Source organism: Actinia tenebrosa, unplaced genomic scaffold (assembly GCF_029948245.1).
Source record: "Actinia tenebrosa isolate PJP-AT-01 unplaced genomic scaffold, QUT_ActTen_1.0 PGA_scaffold16__25_contigs__length_10494907, whole genome shotgun sequence".
NCBI lineage: Eukaryota > Metazoa > Cnidaria > Anthozoa > Actiniaria > Actiniidae > Actinia > Actinia tenebrosa.
Window position 1 is genome coordinate 10,427,742 of NW_028292576.1, and position 21,495 is coordinate 10,449,236.

Sequence of the window (21,495 nt, forward strand, 5' to 3'; positions counted from 1 at the left end):
TTAGGAGAAGCACGACGCGTAGCTGAGTGCTTCTCGACACCAATTCCCAAGTGCTTTATAACTCCACACAGCACAGCAATCAAGTTTTTTATTTCTTTTATTAAAATACAATTCACAATAACCGTTATTTTAGATGGAAATGACGCAACTGAAAGTGCGCGCGCGTGCTGTGTGCTCTCATAAAGCACGCGCTACCAGCCAATCGGAACGCGTGATTTAAAAATGTTATTTTATATTTCTGCTTAGTGTGTGATGCAATATATGTTAGACTACCCTCTGGGTAAGAAGTTACAGAGACTACTGGAGTTCTACGTTTCTCAACTAAGGTACCGTAAACAGATGCTCTATATAGACCTTTGAAAATATGACGTATTTACTGCTCAGAAAATATTCTCCATAATTCAACCTCCACCTGAAACAATTAGAACTTTGCACAACAAATCCTGACACGAAGTAAAAGTAAGAACAATCTTCATAGAAATGCTTTTCGTTCTAGACCCGGAAGTCGTTTCATCATACGATTGACGTCACACTTATACTTTCCTAGCTCATTCTCATATTTAATCCTAGCTTTAGCATATAACTATTGGTACTTGTGATTGCGATTCCGCGAACTTCTTCGCCGTATACTACAAACACGCGCCCTTCCCTCCGAAGAAAATCACGCGACCTTCCAGTATTATACATTCTGTCGTTTATAAGCCGTCAGTATATCGTGGTATACCTATGACACGTGATTAATGTTTACTTGGTTGCTATTAGTTACGAGCATGAGACTGGTCGTGAATCAGCACTGGACATGATGACGTCAATCTTCAATGGATTCCCTGAGGTAACGATCACATGGTTATTGTTCGTTTGCATGTTACGTCATCGCGGCGGCCATGTTGGTGGTATGACAAGCTTGTCATTAGCTTCCTTTGTTAATACCTCCAACATGGCCGCCATGTCTTTGTCTTTTAATTCCCTTGGGAATGTTAGGCTTGCATCTCACGTCATGGTCGCCATGTTGGTGGTAATAGGCAACATGGCCGCCATGTCTATGTTATTAGACTCTTTTGGACGGGGAGATCTTGCAAACCATCAATTGATAACAATCAATTATTTATTTGTCTTCGTCCATGACGTAGTAGTCAGGTTGTTGTTTTGATGCAGGATTTTTCTCGTTCCAGTCTCTTTTGTTTGAGTACGCGTCGTTCTTCTTTGTACCGCTGACTACAAGACTCGTAAACGATGATTCAGCTGTGTGTCGTAAATCAACTGCAACAGCTATTAAGACACTGCTGCAAAAGGTGAGAGTGGTGGTCATAATCGTGTGGAGGGGTAATGATGGTAATGATGGTAATGACGATGATGATGGTGTAGAGGGGTAATGATGATGATGATAGTGATGGTGGTGATGAGGGTGGTGATGCTAATTGTGATGAGAATGCAGATGATATCCCAGATAACTATTTAACCATTGCTAATGATAAAATTATTGATTATGATGATGATCAGTGTTAACCATTATTCATCATATCTTCTCATATCCTCCATCTATCAACAGCTTGACTTAGAGCGTCGTGATATCCTATTCCGTATGGTGGTTGAATGGTTCACCAATGACAAGGTAAGAACAAACGGAAAACAAAAGAATGACACTCAAGAGAATGACACATGGTCTGGAACTGTAGAAACCTTTGGGCGGATTTGAATAGGGGGTTAAGTGGTTACCAAAATTAAGAAGGTGCACTTATTTAGCAATTTACGCTCTCTTTAATGTTTAAACCAACTAATTCCAAGCTATAAAGAGAGTGCTATTCACTGAGACTCTTTCACCTATGGGGATCAGGTCCACTGAGTTATGTTTGCTGTTTCTCTAGGTTATACTTCGAAGACTAGCAGCACAAGTTTGTGGCCAGTTTGTCGAAGTTGAAGGCAAAGCATTTGACAGAAGACTACCAACGACACTGCCTCTGATATCTGAGATGATCAAACCAGAACATTACGATGTGGTAAATACTGAATAATCAGTGGATTAATGTAGAGAGGTTTCATGTTTGACTTACATACATTGACTGGTTTCATCGCACCCATGTTGTATAGCAAAGCTATTAAAAAACTTTTTCCCTTGGGAAATGAAATCCCTTGTCATACAATCACATTACATCATTTATTTATGTCATCAACATTGTCATTACTATCTGATCATCATCATTTAAAGTATCATCACTATTATCATTATCACCATCATTACCATTATCATCATCACCATCATTACCATTATCATCATCACCATCATTACCATTATCATCATCACCATCATTACCATTATCATTATCACCATCATTACCATTATCATCATCTTGAACGCCACAATCTTATTACCATCAGCAGCAGCAGCAGCAACATCGTCATCATCATCATTATTATCATCACCGTCATTTTGTTTTCGTTGTTTTATAGGAGGAACAAGAGGAAGAATCAAGGAATGACATCAGCTCGTCTGACAGAGGTCTGGATCATCTGTTGTTCAATGCTCTGACTACCCTGGCCAAGATACTTCAAGAAAGTAGGCTTGTGTGGGAAGTGAAGACCAAGAAAGACATGGATTCTATATGGGGTACGGTTACTTATAGTATCGTATAAGATGATGTATGCCTCGAACTTTCCACTAGTCGAAATTCGTATCTTTCGTTGCTATTGAGGATGATGACGATGATTATGATAATGATAGTTATGGTAATGATAAAAGTGGTGATAGCGATGGTGATGATACTGGCGATGGTGATGGTGATGATGATGATGATGATGATGAGGAAGACAGTGATGCTATAGAGGATGGTAATGATCGTGATAGTGATGATGGTGGTGGTGTTGCATGGTGATGGCGATGGGAAAGATGATGGTGATCATGGTGATGCTACTGGTGATGATGATGATGATGATGATGAGGAAGACAGTGATGCTATAGAGGATGGTAATGATCATGATAGTGATGATGGTGGTGGTGTTGCATGGTGATGGCGATGGGAAAGATGATGGTGATCATCGTGATGGTACTGGCGATGATGATGATGATGAGTAAGACAGTGATGCTATAGAGGATGGTAATGATCGTGATAGTGATGATAGTGGTGGTGTTGGTGATGGCGATGGTAAAGATGATAATGGTAATGATAATGTGATGGTGACAGTGATGCTATAAAGGATGACGTTGGTGATGATGATAGTAATGATCATAGTGATGATGATGAAATAAATGCTTTTCAGTGATGGTGGTGATGGTGATGGTGATGATAATGGTAATGGTGTTGATGATGGTGATGGTGATTGATGCTATTGTCGATGATAGCAATTATGATGACGATAATAAGCATAGCAATTATAATAACATTATTTTCCCCATGTAGTGTCAGTCGAGAACCATCTTCTTCATCCTCATGCCTGGATTCGTCTTGTTTCGTGCCGGTTGTTTGGGCTGCTGTTTGCTGCATGGAAACCAGAGGATCTAAACGAGAAAGCAATTCCAGAAATACCAGATTATCTGGCCATCAGAACCAGAGACAAGGTGAATAAAATGCCAACCATATATCTCTCTCTCTTTCTTTCTTTCGTCTTTTTTATCTAAAAAATAATTTTGGATGTTTTTAACATATTTTTTTCTTCTAAAGTATTTCTGTTTATTTATCATTTTAGATCATACACCTGTGTGATAACTTTTGTCTTCAGCTGGAATCACCATTCCTGGAGAAAGAGCTCGGTGATCAAGTAAGTACCACAATCTCTGAACAAAATTTTGAACACCACAATTCTTGGGGCTTCAACCACATGACTCAAAATCCCATTAGATATAAAAAACAATGAAACAGCCACAATGTTGGTTGATCCAACAAGAGAAGCTGATGAGGAATGCTTTGTTATCGTAAACCAACATGGCGGCTATGACGTAACATGCACCCAAAGCATAAGCTACGTAGCCTGCATTAACTAAAGACAGCGTTTTTTTACATGATTGATTTGTACCGTATTAAATTTTTAAATTAACCTTTCATTTATTATTATTTTCTTTAGATAATCAAGAACTTAGTTTTTATTTCAAAGTTTTTATATCTCTATGACAACGGTAATCACTTGTCTCAAAATGACTCGGCCAAATCAAGCAGTGAGGAGAATGGGGACGAGTTTACCTTAAAGTCACTCTTTAATAAATTAGAAAGACTTGCAACACACGAAGCATCACAGACTCCCAAGAAAACTCAAAAGGTGTGTGATTAAATATTTTGTGGAGAGGATCTTTTTTGCTTCCTAATTAAAACTCATTTTATTCCTGTACAGCGGTCTTGTGTCATGCGCTGGATAGCCGCCGTCGCTACGGTTCTTGGGAAGGATTCCGTCATTCCTTATCTAAGGGATATACTGCAACCATTACATCGAGAACTAGATATCAGCACCACCTATAAAGGTAATAAACATTTTCACTTCCAGATCAAATAAATGCGTGGAAAATAAGTTCGATTGATTTGATCAAGAGTTTGTTTTTCATCATTGTTCCAGATCCCGAGCTCCAACATACGACCCAGGAAGTACTGGATCTAGTGAAAAGCATTGTGGGACGTGAGGCCGTGTCACGTGTTTACTCCGAGCTTCAGAGAGACGTCACAGATGTCAAAGAGAAAAAAAGAAAAAAGCGAGCCCTTGAGGTAATCAGAATATAATATCCTAATCATACTCCAAAGATTAGATAACCAGGTGCTTTTGATTTTCATTGCAAACTACCCTAAAGTCTTATATCCAATAGACATTTGCAACAAACAGTCACGTGCTGATATATCACTTCCATAACGAATCACTTCAGACAAAGGTCCCTTGGGGAAGACTCTGCTGGATGGCAAACAAACTTTAAAATGCTTCGTATCTTGAAATTGAAAGCATCTTATTAGTGAAAAAAGTATTTTGAAGTATTTTGCAATGAAAAAGCTCTAAATTTCAATAATGATAAAAAATTTGAAGCCTTTGCAGCGCCTTTCGTTTAAGTAGGAGACGCACGGACACGGTACGACATGGCGTAACATTCAAATGGCTTTCCTTTGTCTTTTAGTAATTCTCCCAATGACAACGACTATTTGACAGCCGCGACTATTAGCCAGCATAAGTATTCCTCATGTGCAGTAATCTTCATATTTTTACTAATCATTTGTGTGGTTTTCTTTACCAGGCTGTTGCGGACCCAACAATGAATGCACGACGTAAAATGAAGCGAAACTTGACGAAAAGAGAGACCAGAAAACGAAAAATCGATAAATTCAAGCCAGAGAGAAAATTGAAGAAAACAAGACAAACAACTGAACCAGACGACTAAAGCAGACAGAAAGTTTAAAGAATGTACAGTTTTTTAGCGCTTTTATATTAGATGTAAGACGAAAATTCCTAGATAAAGAATGGTTATTGTAAAGACCTGAATATCAGTTTGCGACAGAGTAATTTTCATGTTCCATAGGCATTGATACATGTAGTAATCATAAAGCATTCCCTCTAGCTTGCGTAAAAAAAAAAATGAATAAAGAATAATGTCGTTGATCTTATGTTAATTTTCTTCGTTTAACCTTTTTTGTTGAACCTGGAACAAGCTCGGAGGGGATTCCTGTATTTTTCCTTTGATCATATTGGGTTCCCTGTGTTATTTCAGCAGTCGATCCATTAATTCCATTCCTTTTACGCCATCTATTTGCCCGAAGTATCTATCAATAGGAAATTTGACGAGGAAAAGAAAATGAAAGCAAGATCAGTATATGATGGTTGTAATCATTATATAGGACCGTGAGGGACTTGATTTGAATCAAAATATGCTAATTAGCAAACCCAGCACCGCAATGCTTGCTGGGTAAAACAACATGGCGGACGAACCAAAAGAATAAAAGGTTTTGTTTCATAAATTATTTCTAGCCTAAATCTCGAAGTAAAAGATTCCTTAGAAGCCGTTCTGAAGAGCTTTACCATGCCTGTCGTCCAAAGGAAGCGAGGGAAGGAGAAAGAACCTGAAAAGATAGACCAAAATGGCGTGGAATCCAAATCTGAAGAAAACAAAGAAAAGAAAGGTAAACCTGGTTCTTCTTCTAAGAAAGGAATCAGTTCAGCGTCTAAAATTTCAAAAGCAAAAGATATCGAAGGAGTCCAGATCTTACCAAGAATAGCCATTGCTGTCGCATTGATTGCTGGGTTCGTTTGTGCGCGAGATTTCTTTTTGGAGTGGTATCTTGAAGAATCAGGCGAAAGTACCTTCGCTAGTGTGAGTGAAACTATCCCTCGACGATACATGGATGTCAAGTGCTCTAACGACTATGGAAAACAGTTCAAGGACTGCGTCCCTAAGAAATGTGGACGTATTGTGATGGATGGTGTTGTGAGCTTAGAAGAAGCTACGCATTTGGTGAAGCTAGCGAAGAAAGGAATGAAACATGGGAAGCCTTCTGGAGGTCCGACCATCCTTGATCTTCACACGGGTGCATTAACATATGAAGACAAGTTTGTTAATATTTATACTATAGCTAAAAAGCTAGGCAAAGGAGCATTATTCAAGAAGGAAGATTTTGATATCTATCGACAAGTGAAGAATAAGGTCCACAATACTATTGCTAGAGAGTTCAACATTAATAAGGATAAACTCTACTTGACTAAACCAACTTTCTTCTCTCGCATGAAAGCAAAGCCTGCCAAGACGATACACGATGAGTACTGGCACCAACATGTAGATAAGAAAACATATGGGTCATTCTACTACACGTCGCTACTTTATCTATCAGATTATTCCAGGAATTTCACTGGGGGGAGGTTTGTGTTTGTTGATAAGGCTTCTAACCACACAGTTGAACCAAAGACAGGTAGACTGTCTTTCTTCACATCTGGCTCAGAAAATGTGCATTTTGTAGAGAAAGTTACAAAAGGTACAAGGTTTGCTATTACTATATCATTCACCTGTGAAAAGAAGTTTGCTATTGCCGATCCAAGTTTAGAAAATAATAATTCCTAGCATAAGTAAGCAACATTATACAGTGGAGTCCCATTTTCTCAAACCTCCCGGAGACCAAGAAAAGGGTAAGGGAAGCATATGTGGCGTAGTAGTAGTAAGAGTACTCACCTCTCCCCAAGATTGGCAGGTTCTATTTCCGGACTGAGTGTCGTATTTAAGTGAAATTGCTTAGTTCTCTCCTGGGCTTTGAGGACCTTATTCTCCAGGTTTACCAGTTTTTCCTACTCTGCAAAAATTAATTTCTAACTTCGGAATTCATTCATGGAATGGGGTAGTCTTCTTGTTAGCCTTCATTGAGGGACCATGAGGATCTAGGACCAAACTTATGACGGCTGTGGAGGAGAATAGATATAGAGAATAGAGGGCCACAGGTGTGTTAGCTAATGACTATTAAGTACATGTAGATGTACTACCCTCACAAAACCAAAACAGGCTAAAAAGGATGTGGCTGAATAGAAATGGAGGTGATTTGTAATATTGCAAGTCCTAAATGAGACACAGCCTCAAATTAGAGATAAGTGGTATAATAGTGGTATTCATGTACATGACTCATTATATTTTACCCTGGATATCTAAACCTTCCAATTTTTTTTGGATCCAAAGTTTGACATTACAGGACTCCACTGCTTAATAAATCTTTTAAAGTGTATATGACACGAAAAAATTTTAATGTTAAGAATGTGTAGTTTATTGGCATTAATAAGAATATCACGGTTAAATTTGTTCCAAAAACGTATTTCTCTAGAAATTCAAAAAATTTTAGCACGAGTTGTGACGTCATTTTGTTTACAAGTCTCCAGATTTAGTTGCAAATACATGAAATATGTTTGAATATAGAATCTTAATTTCAAGTAGTACACTTTTCAATTTCCCAACATTGGAAGAGTACTACGTAAGCTATCAAATGAAGCTGACTAAAATATGTCTTTTGTTGTTAATTTATATGAATTACAATTTATATTTAGTACATTACTACTGAATCTAGAGTACGTGTCAACAAAATGACGTCACAAATTGGGATTAACTTTCGCAAATATCTCAAGAAATAAGCTTTTGAAACAAATTTTGTTACGATATATTTATTATTACTAACAAACTATACATTTTCAATGATGGAATGTTTTCGTGTCATATACACTTTAAAATAGGCTCAAAATTAGTTTAGATTATGCATTATATATAATAATATTAAAGCTCTCTGTTGAAGTAAGCTGAAGCAGGTTAATTGTAATTCATTGCAAATTCTAGGATTAAAAACGTTTGTAGATGTGAATGTTTTCTTCTTGTTATGGACAAATTTTGCTAATTTTCTAGTCCCTCTCACTATAAGAAATGCGACCATTTTCAATCATTTTATATCAAAATTTATAAATTTCTCAAACCTAGAAAAGATAATCATTCATAATATTTGACCAAAAGACAAACTACGTAATAATAAGCTAATATTTTAAAATAATTTTTCAGCCAAACCCTTTTCTAAAATTAAGAATTATTCATTTTTGGGCAAAAAGCATGGACTATAGCCCATGGTTTTGATCGATTTTGGTCGATTTTCACACCTTTTTCAAAATTATAAATTATTTATGAAGGATGAAAAATAGGTCATTTTGGGCAAAAAGCATGGACTATAGCCCATGGTTTTGATCGATTTTGGATCATTTTCACACCTTTTTCAAAATTATAAATTATTTATGAAGGATGCAAAATAGGTCATTTTGGGCAAAAAGCATGGACTATAGCCCATGGTTTTGATCGATTTTGGCCCATTTTCACACCTTTTTCAAAATTATAAATTATTTATGAAGGATGCAAAATAGGTCATTTTGGGCCATTTTTGGGCAAAAAGCATGGACTATAGCCCATGGTTTTGATCGATTTTGGCCCATTTTCACACCTTTTGAAAAGACATGTATAATTTATGAGGGATGCAAAATAGGTCATTTTGGGCCATTTTCGGGCAAAAAGCATGGACTATAGCCCATGGTTTTGACGGATTTTTGCCCATTTTCACACCTTTTGAAAAGACATGCATAATTTATGAGGGATGCAGAATAGGTCATTTTGGACCATTTTCGGGCAAAAAGCATGGACTATATAGCCCATGGTTTTGATCGATTTTGGCCCATTTTCACACCTTTTTCAAAATTATAAATTATTTATGAAGGATGCAAAATAGGTCATTTTGGGCCATTTTCGGGCAAAAAGCATGGACTATAGCACATGGTTTTGATCGATTTTGGCCCATTTTCACACCTTTTGAAAAGACATGCATAATTTATGAAGGATGCAGAATAGGTCATTTTGGACCATTTTCGGGCAAAAAGCATGGACTATATAGCCCATGGTTTTGATCGATTTTGGCCCATTTTCACACCTTTTTCAAAATTATAAATTATTTATGAAGGATGCAAAATAGGTCATTTTGGGCCATTTTCGGGCAAAAAGCATGGACTATAGCCCATGGTTTTGATCGATTTTGGCCCATTTTCACACCTTTTGAAAAGACATGCATAATTTATGAGGGATGCAAAATAGGTTATTTTGGACCATTTTCGGGCAAAAAGCATGGACTATATAGCCCATGGCTGACGGATTTTGGTCAATTTTCACACATTTTCAAAAGACATGTACAATTTATAAGGGATGCAAAATAGGTCATTTTGGGCCATTTTTGGGCAAAAAGCATGACCTATAGCCCATGGTTTTGATCGATTTTGGTCAATTTTCACACCTTTTTCAAAATTATAAATTATTTATGAAGGATGCAAAATAGGTCATTTTGGGCCATTTTCGGGCAAAAAGCATGGACTATAGCCCATGGTTTTGATCGATTTTGGATCATTTTCACACCTTTTTCAAAATTATAAATTATTTATGAAGGATGCAAAATAGGTCATTTTGGGCAAAAAGCATGGACTATAGCCCATGGTTTTGATAGATTTTGGCCCATTTTCACACCTTTTTCAAAATTATAAATTATTTACGAAGGATGCAAAATAGGTCATTTTTGGCCATTTTTGGGCAAAAAGCATGGTCTATAGCCCATGGTTTTGATCGATTTTGGCCCATTTTCACACCTTTTGAAAAGACATGTATAATTTATGAGGGATGCAAAATAGGTCATTTTGGGCCATTTTCGGGCAAAAAGCATGGACTATAGCCCATGGTTTTGACGGATTTTGGCCCATTTTCACACCTTTTGAAAAGACATGCATAATTTATGAAGGATGCAGAATAGGTCATTTTGGACCATTTTCGGGCAAAAAGCATGGACTATATAGCCCATGGTTTTGATCGATTTTGGCCCATTTTCACACCTTTTTCAAAATTATAAATTATTTATGAAGGATGCAAAATAGGTCATTTTGGGCCATTTTCGGGCAAAAAGCATGGACTATAGCCCATGGTTTTGATCGATTTTGGCCCATTTTCACACCTTTTGAAAAGACATGCATAATTTATGAGGGATGCAAAATAGGTTATTTTGGACCATTTTCGGGCAAAAAGCATGGACTATAGCCCATGGTTTTGACGGATTTTGGTCAATTTTCACACCTTTTCAAAAGACATGTACAATTTATAAGGGATGCAAAATAGGTCATTTTGGACCATTTTTGGGCAAAAAGCATGGACTATAGCCCATGGTTTTGATCGATTTTGGTCAATTTTCACACCTTTTTCAAAATTATAAATTATTTATGAAGGATGAAAAATAGGTCATTTTGGGCAAAAAGCATGGACTATAGCCCATGGTTTTGACCGAATTTGGCTCATTTTCACACCTTTTTCAAAATTATAAATTATTTATGAAGGATGCAAAATAGGTCATTTTGGGCCATTTTCGGGCAAAAAGCATGGACTATAGCCCATGGTTTTGATCAATTGTGGTCAATTTTCACACCTTTTGCAAAATTATGCATTATTTATGAAGGATGCAAAATAGGTCATTTTGGGCCATTTTTGGGCAAAAAGCATGGACTATAGCCCATGGTTTTGATCGATTTTGGGTCATTTTCACACATTTTGGAAAAATATGCATTATTTATGATGGATGCAAAATAGGTCATTTTCGGGCAAAGGTAAGTGAAAAGTTCTGTGATGTACACAACGAAATAAACTGTTATAAAGCTTGTGAAAATTTATTTCAATGTAATTAAAAAAGCACCAGTTTGTTAAGCTGTTCTCAGTCACAAGTAAGTAATGGATTTTTATTGTCAATTGTCAACTAGAAATTCTTAATAATTTTCTTTGAAAATTTTTATGCAAAATCATTCTATACGTATAAAGTTTTCTATGTATATTGATTCTTTGAATGGTAGCATTCCACTAAGACATGATATGAATGGATTTCAGTTTATCCAAGTCTTCACAAGTTGGACATTAAATCTAAAATACAATCATTTTCTTTAAATAGTGATTGATGCTATAAATAGAATTAATCATGTGATCATCGGAAGTGATGTAAATGTCATCAAGACCATCATTTTTTAAATTATTAAATAATCTCTATGAAATCAAACAATAAGTTTAAGCCTTGTCCAAGCCCATAACTAATGACCTGGTTACAGGTGGAAGGGTAGACAGATATTAAAACAGGATGCATTGTGGCCTAGCCTGGGTACAAACAACACCAAAAAAGGCATAGTGAATAAAATAGGTTTGTACCCTAGCTAGACCATAATGCACCATGATTGTTTGCCCTGAAAAGGTCTGAGATTGTATTTATTAGATTTACTGAAGGTGCAAAGTTATGGGCTTAAATAGTCTTAATATATAATCTGTTTTTAACATTTGATCAGTGTATCTAGTAAATACCAGTATTAAATACCTTTGCTGTCAGACCTTTGTCACTTAGCAACCATGCTTATTCCCTGACGATCAGAATTAAATCCTTTGTTTCTGACCCTTCAAACTCATCCCAAAGTGCTTGAATGTGAGGCTAAACGGACTTGAATGTGAGCCAACATGGCTGCCGCATGAGAGGTCTATCTTAGTCACAAAAGTGATTTCTGGTATCTGTTATTATAAATATGATATTTTCTGCCTCTATTATATCTATATATACTCTATGTAATCAATATTTAATCAAATCCTAATGGAAGTATAGCCTCCTTGCATGTGACGTCAAAACAGCTCAATTTGGAGGACAAAACAAAAGAATTTTAATGTTTTGAGAGTGGCCAATGTGGACAAGCACGAATTTTTAACACCAAGCATAATGGGAAACCAGTAGTACACAAGTCAGAACAAGAAAATCAATAGAATTATCAGACAAAAATTAATGTTATTTTCGCCTGTTGAAATACTTACAGTTTCATAGAAAATGTTGAAGGAAAAAATGGTACTCAGTTTACCATCATGCTCGTGCTAGAGATTCGTGCTCGTGCATCATTGGCTATTGGAAACCTATTGTTATATATGTCCTCCAAATTGAACTGTATTTCAACGTGCTGCATGGGGTCTATTCAAGGGTGTCTTTATCTACGTGTAGTTTTTCAAATTTTCTTTAATTACCCATCTAGAAGCAATGACATCAATTTGATAACTTTCAAAAACACATGTGAAATTAATTCTTCATTTAACGATAAACTATTACAGTAGGTTTATAAGACAGAAGGCATAAATAACAATGAAAAAACAACCAGATGTAGGTTGCATTTAAAGGGACTCCATAACAAGGAAGGAATGAGACCTTGTGTAATGGTTGCTGTTAAATATCACTTTGCTAAGGTGTATGTTAGTGATTGTTGTGCAATGAATGCATAAATGTAATATTATGTACAAAAGGGCTTGGTTGCACAAAGGGTGGAAAGCACTATTTCACTATTTCCCGTGGATAAATTTATTGGATAACCGCATCGACTTATCCACTGGATACATATGTTGGATAATGGCATCAACTTATCCACTGGATAAGGATTTATCCATTGCAGTATCCACTCCTTGTACAACTAGTTATGATCAACACAACCATATCTTAATATGAAGAGAGAAGGGTTATTTTAATAACCTTTCTAAGCTTTCTGCACAACAGATACAATCTTACAATTGTAAAGTAGATAAAGTACAATTTCATCACCAGGAAAAATATAAGTTACACTTTGAGTTTACCATAAAGACTTACCTCATAAGGTACTGTTATGAAAATATCGTATTTTATAGCTTATATAGTCTTAAGTTATTGTGCGCATGGCTTTGCCTGTTTTAATGATACGATATGCATAGTATGACAATTAATGTATGAGTGAGGTGAGTAAGACGTAGGGATACTAATAGTTATGAGATATAGTGATTAAAGTTTGACATTGTGGTGAGATCCAAGTATGTTGATGATGTGGTGGTTTAAGTACGTTGATGTTGTGGTTATCCAAATATTGCCAGTCGGTTGCTGTGCATTCTCTTTCAAGCTTGTATGACTATCACTGATTGGCTAGACAGGCGGACGATGTTGATGTACTAACACAGCAACTGGATCCAGGAACCTAAGTATACTAATCGGTATTTGTTCTCGTTGAAGCTTGTATGGGGTGTATTCATTCAGGATGATAATTGAAGCAATTGCAAGGAAGATGACAAGAAGAACGAAAAAGATAAAGCGGAACAGTGCACCACACATTCGACGACAGATACCCCTTTTCTGGATCCTGTTAATATCAAATAAAAAATAAAAGGATGGCAAACATTTCATTTTGGCTAGTACCATGATGTTGATCGCATTCATTACCACACACACACACCTTCCTCTGCCAATTGCATTCAATGCAATGTGCTCTCCTTTCTCTGTCTTTCTCGTTGCTAAATCTTTCTATTAGCAATAGGTATAAGCAGGTAATAACCAGACAAGATGCTTGTGTGCATGCATTGTGCAGATGATGATATTGCATCATTTCCGAATGTATCTGTGCTTTTGAACGTTTCGGAGTACACGAGTGAAAACTCTCAGTAGCTTATGTGAACGACAAACTTTCCATAAGACGAAAACGAATTATTGTGGATGGAGCCTATATGGAGGCTTGAACATAATCTTTTTATTCAGACCACGTGTTATTCCCTTGAGAATAAGATTCTTTGCTTGTGTTGCATCCATACGCATGTGTCTTCTCATGCACAACCGTTAAACAAAAAAATGACACTCTAGACATGTTGTCTGAAATGGGAAAACATTAAGCCGAAGGTAAAGAGATGATACTCTGGGGAATAACACATGGTCTGAAATGGGTAAACTTTATACCCAAGGTCTATTCTCATACCTAGGTTCCTCTGGGATTGGTCTTGACACCACTTCAGGCATCTCTCCCTCAGTCTCTTCTGATTCTCTCTCATCAGAACTCTCCTTGCCTTCGTCGATACTTGATGTTCTAGAATCCTGCGGTGTTTCGCTTGGTTCTTCTCGTGTGGTGCTTAATGCTGATAGGTCAATTGTACGACGTCTGAAGTTTGTTAATACTTGTTTAGCACGTTGGGATGTGTTGTGAATTGCCATTACAAAATTCACTAGGCTGTTTCGGTGTTCGGTGGTACTGGTTTCCTGAAGGTGAAACAGATGAAAACATATGGATGACACAGGTACATTCATGGGATAATTTTGATAATTTTATTATCAGACTATGACCGCCTTCACAATCATCATCATCATCATAATCATCACTATCATCATGATTGTCACCATCATCATCATCATCATCACCATCATCACATATTACCATCATTAACATCATCATCATCATCAAAGCCATCATTATCATCACCATCATCAACATTTATCATCATCATTATTAAATTTTTATCATAACTGACCAGAAAGATAATACTAACCGGTTCAGATCCTTCAAGCTTGTCCTCTTCTCCATATGGACCACCTACAATACAGTACAATACCTTGAATCAGTAAAACGCAGCATAAGCCCACCGGATTAGACAGATTATGCGACCTCGATAACACGACACGTTTTTTTTTTGCTTTTGTCTTTGTTTTTGTTTTTGTCTTTTTTTGTTGTTGTTTCTTTGTTTTGTTTCGTTTGCTTGTCGTTTTTTTGCGCACGCCAAAATAAACAAGTTGAAATTATTGCGCGCCGTAAAACGCTTCATTATCGACTCGACAGACATGCCCGTAGCCTATGTAAGCTTTGTCCCGCTACGCAGGCTAAAATGTGCGCAACAAGAGAAAGTAATATAAGACACTCTAATCCACAAACGATAAGGACATCGTTACTCAATGAAATTACTAACCTATTCTCGTGGGTCCATTGCAAAGCTGTGGTGCACTTGACTCGCCTACGTCTGAATCGTCTGAATTTAGCCGTTCTTTTTTTCTGGATAAAGTAAAAATGAATGAAAATTGAATGAAAATTTCTCACAGAAAAGATTGTGGTGTAGGATTCCAGTTTCAAGTTCTCTGTTGCTCAGGGTTAGCCTCGATTTTGTGCAGAATATTCATGTGTTTCAGGTCCGTGGAATTTCAGTGCTTATATTGTTGAAGTTGTGCATTCTTTACTTTACCGTTGGTATTTGTGAATATTTAGACACTGATTCGAGGCTAACCCTGAGTAAATGATTCTGTAATCAAGGAACGCAACGGTATTATATGAATTCAACTAAATGATCTAATTTTGCATAACTGGAGTGTTAATTTTGAAACAACTATTTGATTAAGAGGGTAGTGTCACGTGACGTCTTAGTGCCCCTAAGTGGAATGTGTTATTGATTATAAAAAAATTACCTAAATTCATCAAGATCTTCCCTAACCCTCTGAAGGCGTCTGTTGATATTCTCAGCGTGGCATATCATGACTTCTATTCCTGACCACATGCGAGATTCCTAGAAAATATAATGAAATGAGCAAGTTAGTGCTGATATCCTTGTTGCCCTCTATATGAAACGTTTCTAAGACGGGACCGCCATTTCACGTGGTCATGATCGATCCACAACGAAAGTCTTACTGTTTGTATACATTTTTAGAGCAAAGACAGTGCCTTCTACTGGTATTTAAGACCCTAATTGCTGGTCCCGCGGAGGCTCGAAACACGACCTATCTAACTGACCAAATGGCTAGGTACTAAGCAAGCAGGCCCATGCAATACTCTGCCAAGGAAGCCCACATACACACACACACAATGAGGGTATTCCTACCTGTTGTACACTGCCATGTTGTTGTGCTACTAGACACAAACGTTGTGCTGAATGACGCAGGAGGTCGATTTGTGTTTTCAATGACGACACTATATGCTATAAAAAAATGATATAATAGGGTTTAGGTTAAGGTGCGTAATAAAGGCTTCTATGGACCAAATCCATTTGGGCGTAATGTTTTCCATTATAGACCACGTCTCATTCCCTAGAGTATTCTTTCTTTGTTTAGCAGTTGCTCATGAAAAGACTCATGAATATGGATACAACTCAAACAAAAATTATTGTTCTCAAGGGAATGACACGTGGTCTGGAATAAGAAACATTAAGCCCATTCACCAACCTATTTATTCATCTAATAAATTATCCATTCCTTCTCACATCGTATTGACTCCCCCCCCCCCCCCCCCCCCCTACTGTCCATCTACCCGCCGATAAAAGGAATAGTAGTTTTTTGGCTGAAAATACTACCTGCAGTTCTCTTGTTTTCATATACTTTTCCTCTAAATCCTGATCAAAATAATATAAGTTAATAAAAAAACCTAAAATTTGAGCAAAATGAGGTCAAAAGAGAAACATATGACGTCATGTTATGACGTGAAAATATTGATATCAAAAAATATTTTAATTCTAAAGAGAAGGGAATTCTTTTGTTTTGACCCCAGATGAGAATTAGTACAAGGGGTCTGTCTGTCCACCAGAGCCTACCTTAATCAGATCTGCCATGTTTTGAAGTTCTTTATCCATGTTCTTTTCCGCGATATCTCGGCTTCTTGCCTGTGAAAAAATACATCAAAATTTAGAAACAATGACCCAGTTATGGAGGCACGCGGGACATTCCAAGCAAGAGGCATAGCGTGTTAACTCAAACGTATGTTAGAATTATATAAGCGGTAAAGAAAGCTTAATGATATCCAAAAATGGACAGCCTCATAACGGAGAGTAGGAAGAGTAGATGGGAAGGGAGGAGACGGGCACGAAGTGGAGAGGGGGAGGGAGCAGTTATCTACATCATGCACCTATAATACCTGTACTTCCATTCGTTTCCTTAATGTTAACTGGTCTGTTTGGAACGCGAGGACTAAAGTCTTGAACTGCTTCTACAATGGTTAACAAATACAGATATATAATATTTACCAACCAATAACAGATTAAATTTAAGGTTCCTTTGTATGTTGTTATCATTAATATTTACATTCCCTGATGATAGATCTAAGATCCGAAAACTCGGAAAATAATAAATATATGTAGATGTAACAACAACTGAATATTCAAGGACTGATCGTTTTTTAGTAGGATATCAGAGATCGCCACAAAGTGTTCAGTAAGAAAGCCAGTATTACCTCTATTTCTTTTTCACTGGGTGGTGGACTAAAGAAACAAAACAACACAAGAAAGATTAGTTTAAATACATGAAAAATAAAAATATCTATTAATAAATGACATTTGTAGAGTCAAATTTTCAACAAAAAAATCCAACATTTAAAAAAAAATTTAAGATTTTTTGAAAATTTTGCAGAGGTCTTTGACAGGATCGGCGCACACTTTGTCGCCCGAGCAGCGCTATGTTAGTAGTAGAGGGCTCTTATAAGGATTATTAAGGGAATATAAAGGAGATATCATGTAACATCATAGCAACGTCAATGACGCGGGGACTCGATATTCACTATGCCAATCCAGAGGATCAGACGCCACGCGAGAATTTAGAAAGCTGATTCTTTTTACTGAGAGGAAAGCAGGATCAGGTGAAATCAAACTGCCTCAAAGCCTGAGACCCACTAGCTACCAGTACTGAATAAGACTCACCTAACATGTAATCCTACTCCATCTACAAAGTGAGTGCTATTAAGAGAGCCATCTGTGAGAGGTACATCATCATCTTGTAGGTAAAAGTTATTGTCGTCTGGAGTATATGAGGAGGGTGAGAGTTTTCTTCTCCATAGACTTAGCAAATTGGGTTCCTCTGAAGGACTTTGATCTGTGACGGTGATCACAAACACAAGGAAAAGTCATGAAGAGAAATTTAAATTTGTGGGAGAAAGGAAATAGGAATTGTGTCTAAAAGTGGGAAAAGGAACAAAAATAGTAATGAAATTATTAATTATTAAATGCTTTGTGCTTAAAAGAAAAAGACATACTTTGAGGATGAGAATGAAGGATGGGAAAGGAATGGAAAGGATGGTAAAGCAATAAGATAGAATGGTAGGGAAGTGAAAGGATGGCAACTCAACTGGAGTGAAGGCAAGGCGAGGCAAGGGTAGAGAAGGCAAAGCAAGGGAAGAGAATGGAAAGGATGGAAAGAGAAAGGAAGGGAAGGGAAGGAAAGGAAAAGAATGGCAAGCCCAACTGCAGTAAAGGCAAGGCAAGGCAAGGGTAAAGAAGGCAAGGCAAAGGCAGAGAAGGCAAGGCAAGAGAAGGGAAAGGATGGCACACAATCTATGACCATCAATATTACCTCTCTTATTTTCACTTGTCATTGCCTCTAAAGAATCTTGAGTCAAGTCTGTCTGAGAACCAGTTGACTTCAAGTCTCGTTCCGGTACCAATTCTAACAAATTTTCTGTCGTCACATCAATCCTTTCGATACCAGGTGAAACAGGTGATTGAATCGAGTGCTCAGGACTCTGGGACGATACTGATGACAAGGGAGGGGACGGTAAGTGAGACGTAGGACGAGAAGGTTCTGTGAAACTGATGGTGAGTTCATCAGCAGCTGCTGTGCCATCAGGCGAGTCTCGCTTTTCATCCTGTAAAATAAGATATCCATGCTCATGAGGAAATGAGTATATTATGGTCTCGATGTAAGATATACTTAAAGTGCAAATGGACCCTTTGACAATACATTCAGTACTGGTTCTGCTTAAAGTAAATAGTTAATTGGTAAAATATTTCTTGATTTGAGTGATGCGTCTCTAAGTTATGAAGGTTTATACTTCCAATATGTTAATGATGATGAAGTCGGGTAAGGTATTTGAGTGTTTTTGTTGTAACTAGTAATACTAAATGCTGAACATTTTAAAAATAAAAATTTTAAATAGCTTTCATGTAAACCATGAGTAAAATAATGATGCTTTTTAAATACTGTATCTATGAAGCAGTTCGATTTTGTATATTTAATTAAGCCTTAATAGACGTCACACTCATTAGCATATTGGAAGTATAAACCTTCATAACTTAGAAGCGCATCACTCAAATCAAGAAATATTTTACCGTTCAACTATTTACTTCATGTAGAATCAGTACTGAAAGTATTGTTCATTTGCACTTTAAGAGTGGGATTTGGTAGTGGTATTTACACAGGGTGGGTCTGCACCCAGTGAATAGACCCCTTTGGCAGTTCCCTACGCCATCTTGAGTGGTAGCCGTACCTTTGTATTAAAGCGAGATGAATGGCGAGCTTGCGATGATAGAGATGTGAATAATTGTTTGTGTGTTAAAACAGTCTCTTTCATTCAAAGGTCTCTATTAGTTACTATTGCGGTTACTATCTAAATCTACTTTTTTTTATTTCTCTTGCGTTTGCCTTGTCTGACCTTTGTTGCTTTTATGGAATCCATCTTGTATAAAAACTGTTGTAATCTTGACATAACCGCGCGGCCAGTAACACGAGGAGACGATGATCTTGGAGACTGAAAAAAACAAAAAACAATAGTTGATATACAGATGGCGCTCAGTATTTAAGACTGTGAAAACGCACGTCACACGGAACGGTAATGGTACGAATTGATACCCATTGAACCAATCACAGCGCGCACCGTCACTAATCATCCAATCAAAATGCGCGTTCACTGTACGGTCACGTCACGGTAAGGCACGTCCGTAAGTTACGACGTCGTACAATTCATTGAAACACATCCATGCGTCTGAATCGGAGTAGAAAGCAATTGATGCACAACATTAAGCACAAGCCAAAACAAATGAAATCTCCGAATCCTTCTGATTCAGCTTTTGACTCCGTTTTCTGGTTTCACTTCGTCATAATCTGTTGCCGACTCCGAAGCAAGCAAAAACCCGCCATTATACAGTCGCATCTTCCAGGCCTACATTATACAGGCGCATCTTCCAGGGCTACATTATACAAGCGCATCTTCCAGGGTTACATTATACAAGCGCATCTTCCAGGGCTACATTATACAGTCGCATCTTCCAGGGCTACATTATACAAGCGCATCTTCCAGGGTTACATTATACAAGCGCATCTTCCAGGGCTACATTATACAGGCGCATCTTCCAGGGCTACATTATACAGGCGCATCTTCCAGGGCTACATTCTACTGACTTACCATCTTAGTCCTGTTTATCAGTTCATTATCATATACGGGTATCATATCGAGAAGTTCTTGCATTTCAATGCTGTTCTTATTAACGGACAGTTGTAGTGACTCCTGTAACAAACAAGAGAAATGCACTTAGAGCACTTTTCGTATGACTGTGAGAAGATCACGACACGAACACGGTCGCGACACGGCAAGGCATACCCCCAGATCAATCACATTGCGCGAGAATTTACTCTCCATTCAATCAAATACCCTTACGTAACACGGCATTAACACAGCGCGGACACGCTCACGACGAGGTCAGATCAATCACATTGCGCGAGAAAAAATCAGGCAATTAAAATCTTAGAAAACACCTTGGTCGCGGAGAGGCACGCTTACGGCTTTGGGCTTTTCACAGTCATGTAAAAGCTGCTCTATTAGCCTCTTATCATGAATGGGAGATATGAACCCGCGCTCTTGTAATTTAAGTCAACACGTATTTGTACTTTACTTCGTGAGTAAACGACAGACTTACCTCTAATGCAGCCACTCTATCTTTCTCAATATCGAGGTTCGACGATGCTCTATCCAGCTCATTCTCAAGCTCTTTTATTCTTACTGAAATAAAACATTAGCTTTACATTAGACTGCGTTAGTCTAACAACCTAAGGCGCTTCAAAGCACACTCAATCAAGCAGTCAATTAATTGAAATACTTCTTAAGGTTTTCAGTTATCTCTGTGTGCAGAATAAGCATGTGCTTGTAGATTTAGGATGATTACTTACCGAGTTGATGACACTGCTGCTCATCTAGAAGACTATGTGACCTACAAAACAGTAAAGCCGTCGGTTACTTCATAGTGTGACTAGAACAGCATCAATATGTTATACGTCTATAATAGGGTGCATTTGGACCCTAGCTTGCAAAGGTAAATTTATCTGGGGTTTAGTGTAAATTGATATTAAATCTTTTTTTAGAATAAAAAAAATCTGCTTAAAAAGAATTTTTACCTCGTTATTTCCTCCAGGCGCTCTTCAAGCGACTGTTTCTCTTCAACCTGTAAAAGTAATTACAAGTAAGATAATCATTACCTCCAAA

At 37.3% G+C, this 21,495-nt stretch overlaps 3 protein-coding genes across 3 annotated transcripts in view; 2 read left to right on the forward strand and 1 right to left on the reverse strand.

Moving 5' to 3' along the window:
- Positions 1 to 5,567, forward strand: part of LOC116303585 (small subunit processome component 20 homolog) — a 31,289-nt gene extending 25,722 nt beyond the window's left edge. The window contains exons 30-41 of the mRNA XM_031713153.2: positions 247 to 326; positions 763 to 832; positions 1,173 to 1,292; positions 1,550 to 1,612; positions 1,866 to 1,997; positions 2,449 to 2,605; positions 3,396 to 3,553; positions 3,682 to 3,753; positions 4,057 to 4,248; positions 4,321 to 4,447; positions 4,540 to 4,685; positions 5,201 to 5,567. Of these exons, the coding sequence (XP_031569013.2) occupies positions 247 to 326; positions 763 to 832; positions 1,173 to 1,292; positions 1,550 to 1,612; positions 1,866 to 1,997; positions 2,449 to 2,605; positions 3,396 to 3,553; positions 3,682 to 3,753; positions 4,057 to 4,248; positions 4,321 to 4,447; positions 4,540 to 4,685; positions 5,201 to 5,344 (1,461 nt within the window). The 3' untranslated portion in view covers positions 5,345 to 5,567. The remainder of the gene's footprint in view (positions 1 to 246; positions 327 to 762; positions 833 to 1,172; positions 1,293 to 1,549; positions 1,613 to 1,865; positions 1,998 to 2,448; positions 2,606 to 3,395; positions 3,554 to 3,681; positions 3,754 to 4,056; positions 4,249 to 4,320; positions 4,448 to 4,539; positions 4,686 to 5,200) is intronic.
- A 304-nt stretch (positions 5,568 to 5,871) lies between these two features.
- LOC116303592 (2-oxoglutarate and iron-dependent oxygenase domain-containing protein 3) lies at positions 5,872 to 8,285 on the forward strand. Its single transcript, XM_031713164.2, has one exon. It carries the CDS (start codon positions 5,981 to 5,983, stop codon positions 7,010 to 7,012), a length of 1,032 nt encoding a protein of 343 aa, XP_031569024.1. The 5' UTR covers positions 5,872 to 5,980; the 3' UTR covers positions 7,013 to 8,285.
- A 2,847-nt stretch (positions 8,286 to 11,132) lies between these two features.
- The window catches only part of LOC116303589 (inositol 1,4,5-triphosphate receptor associated 2), a 28,425-nt gene continuing 18,062 nt past the window's right edge, over positions 11,133 to 21,495 (reverse strand). Inside the window, exons 23-39 of the mRNA XM_031713157.2 lie at positions 21,408 to 21,454; positions 21,183 to 21,223; positions 20,933 to 21,015; positions 20,422 to 20,523; positions 19,672 to 19,767; positions 18,594 to 18,885; positions 17,945 to 18,116; positions 17,482 to 17,509; positions 17,167 to 17,238; positions 16,847 to 16,915; positions 16,610 to 16,648; positions 16,142 to 16,237; positions 15,732 to 15,829; positions 15,242 to 15,324; positions 14,828 to 14,871; positions 14,263 to 14,540; positions 11,133 to 13,656 (exon numbers count right to left, since the gene is read on the reverse strand). Coding sequence (XP_031569017.2) covers positions 13,443 to 13,656; positions 14,263 to 14,540; positions 14,828 to 14,871; positions 15,242 to 15,324; positions 15,732 to 15,829; positions 16,142 to 16,237; positions 16,610 to 16,648; positions 16,847 to 16,915; positions 17,167 to 17,238; positions 17,482 to 17,509; positions 17,945 to 18,116; positions 18,594 to 18,885; positions 19,672 to 19,767; positions 20,422 to 20,523; positions 20,933 to 21,015; positions 21,183 to 21,223; positions 21,408 to 21,454 — 1,854 coding nt within the window. The 3' untranslated portion in view covers positions 11,133 to 13,442. The remainder of the gene's footprint in view (positions 13,657 to 14,262; positions 14,541 to 14,827; positions 14,872 to 15,241; positions 15,325 to 15,731; positions 15,830 to 16,141; positions 16,238 to 16,609; positions 16,649 to 16,846; positions 16,916 to 17,166; positions 17,239 to 17,481; positions 17,510 to 17,944; positions 18,117 to 18,593; positions 18,886 to 19,671; positions 19,768 to 20,421; positions 20,524 to 20,932; positions 21,016 to 21,182; positions 21,224 to 21,407; positions 21,455 to 21,495) is intronic.

Coding starts and splice junctions, on each gene's coding strand:
- LOC116303592 (XM_031713164.2), top strand. CDS start 5,981: ATGCCTGTCGTCCAAAGGAAGCGAGGGAAGGAGAAAGAACCTGAAAAG.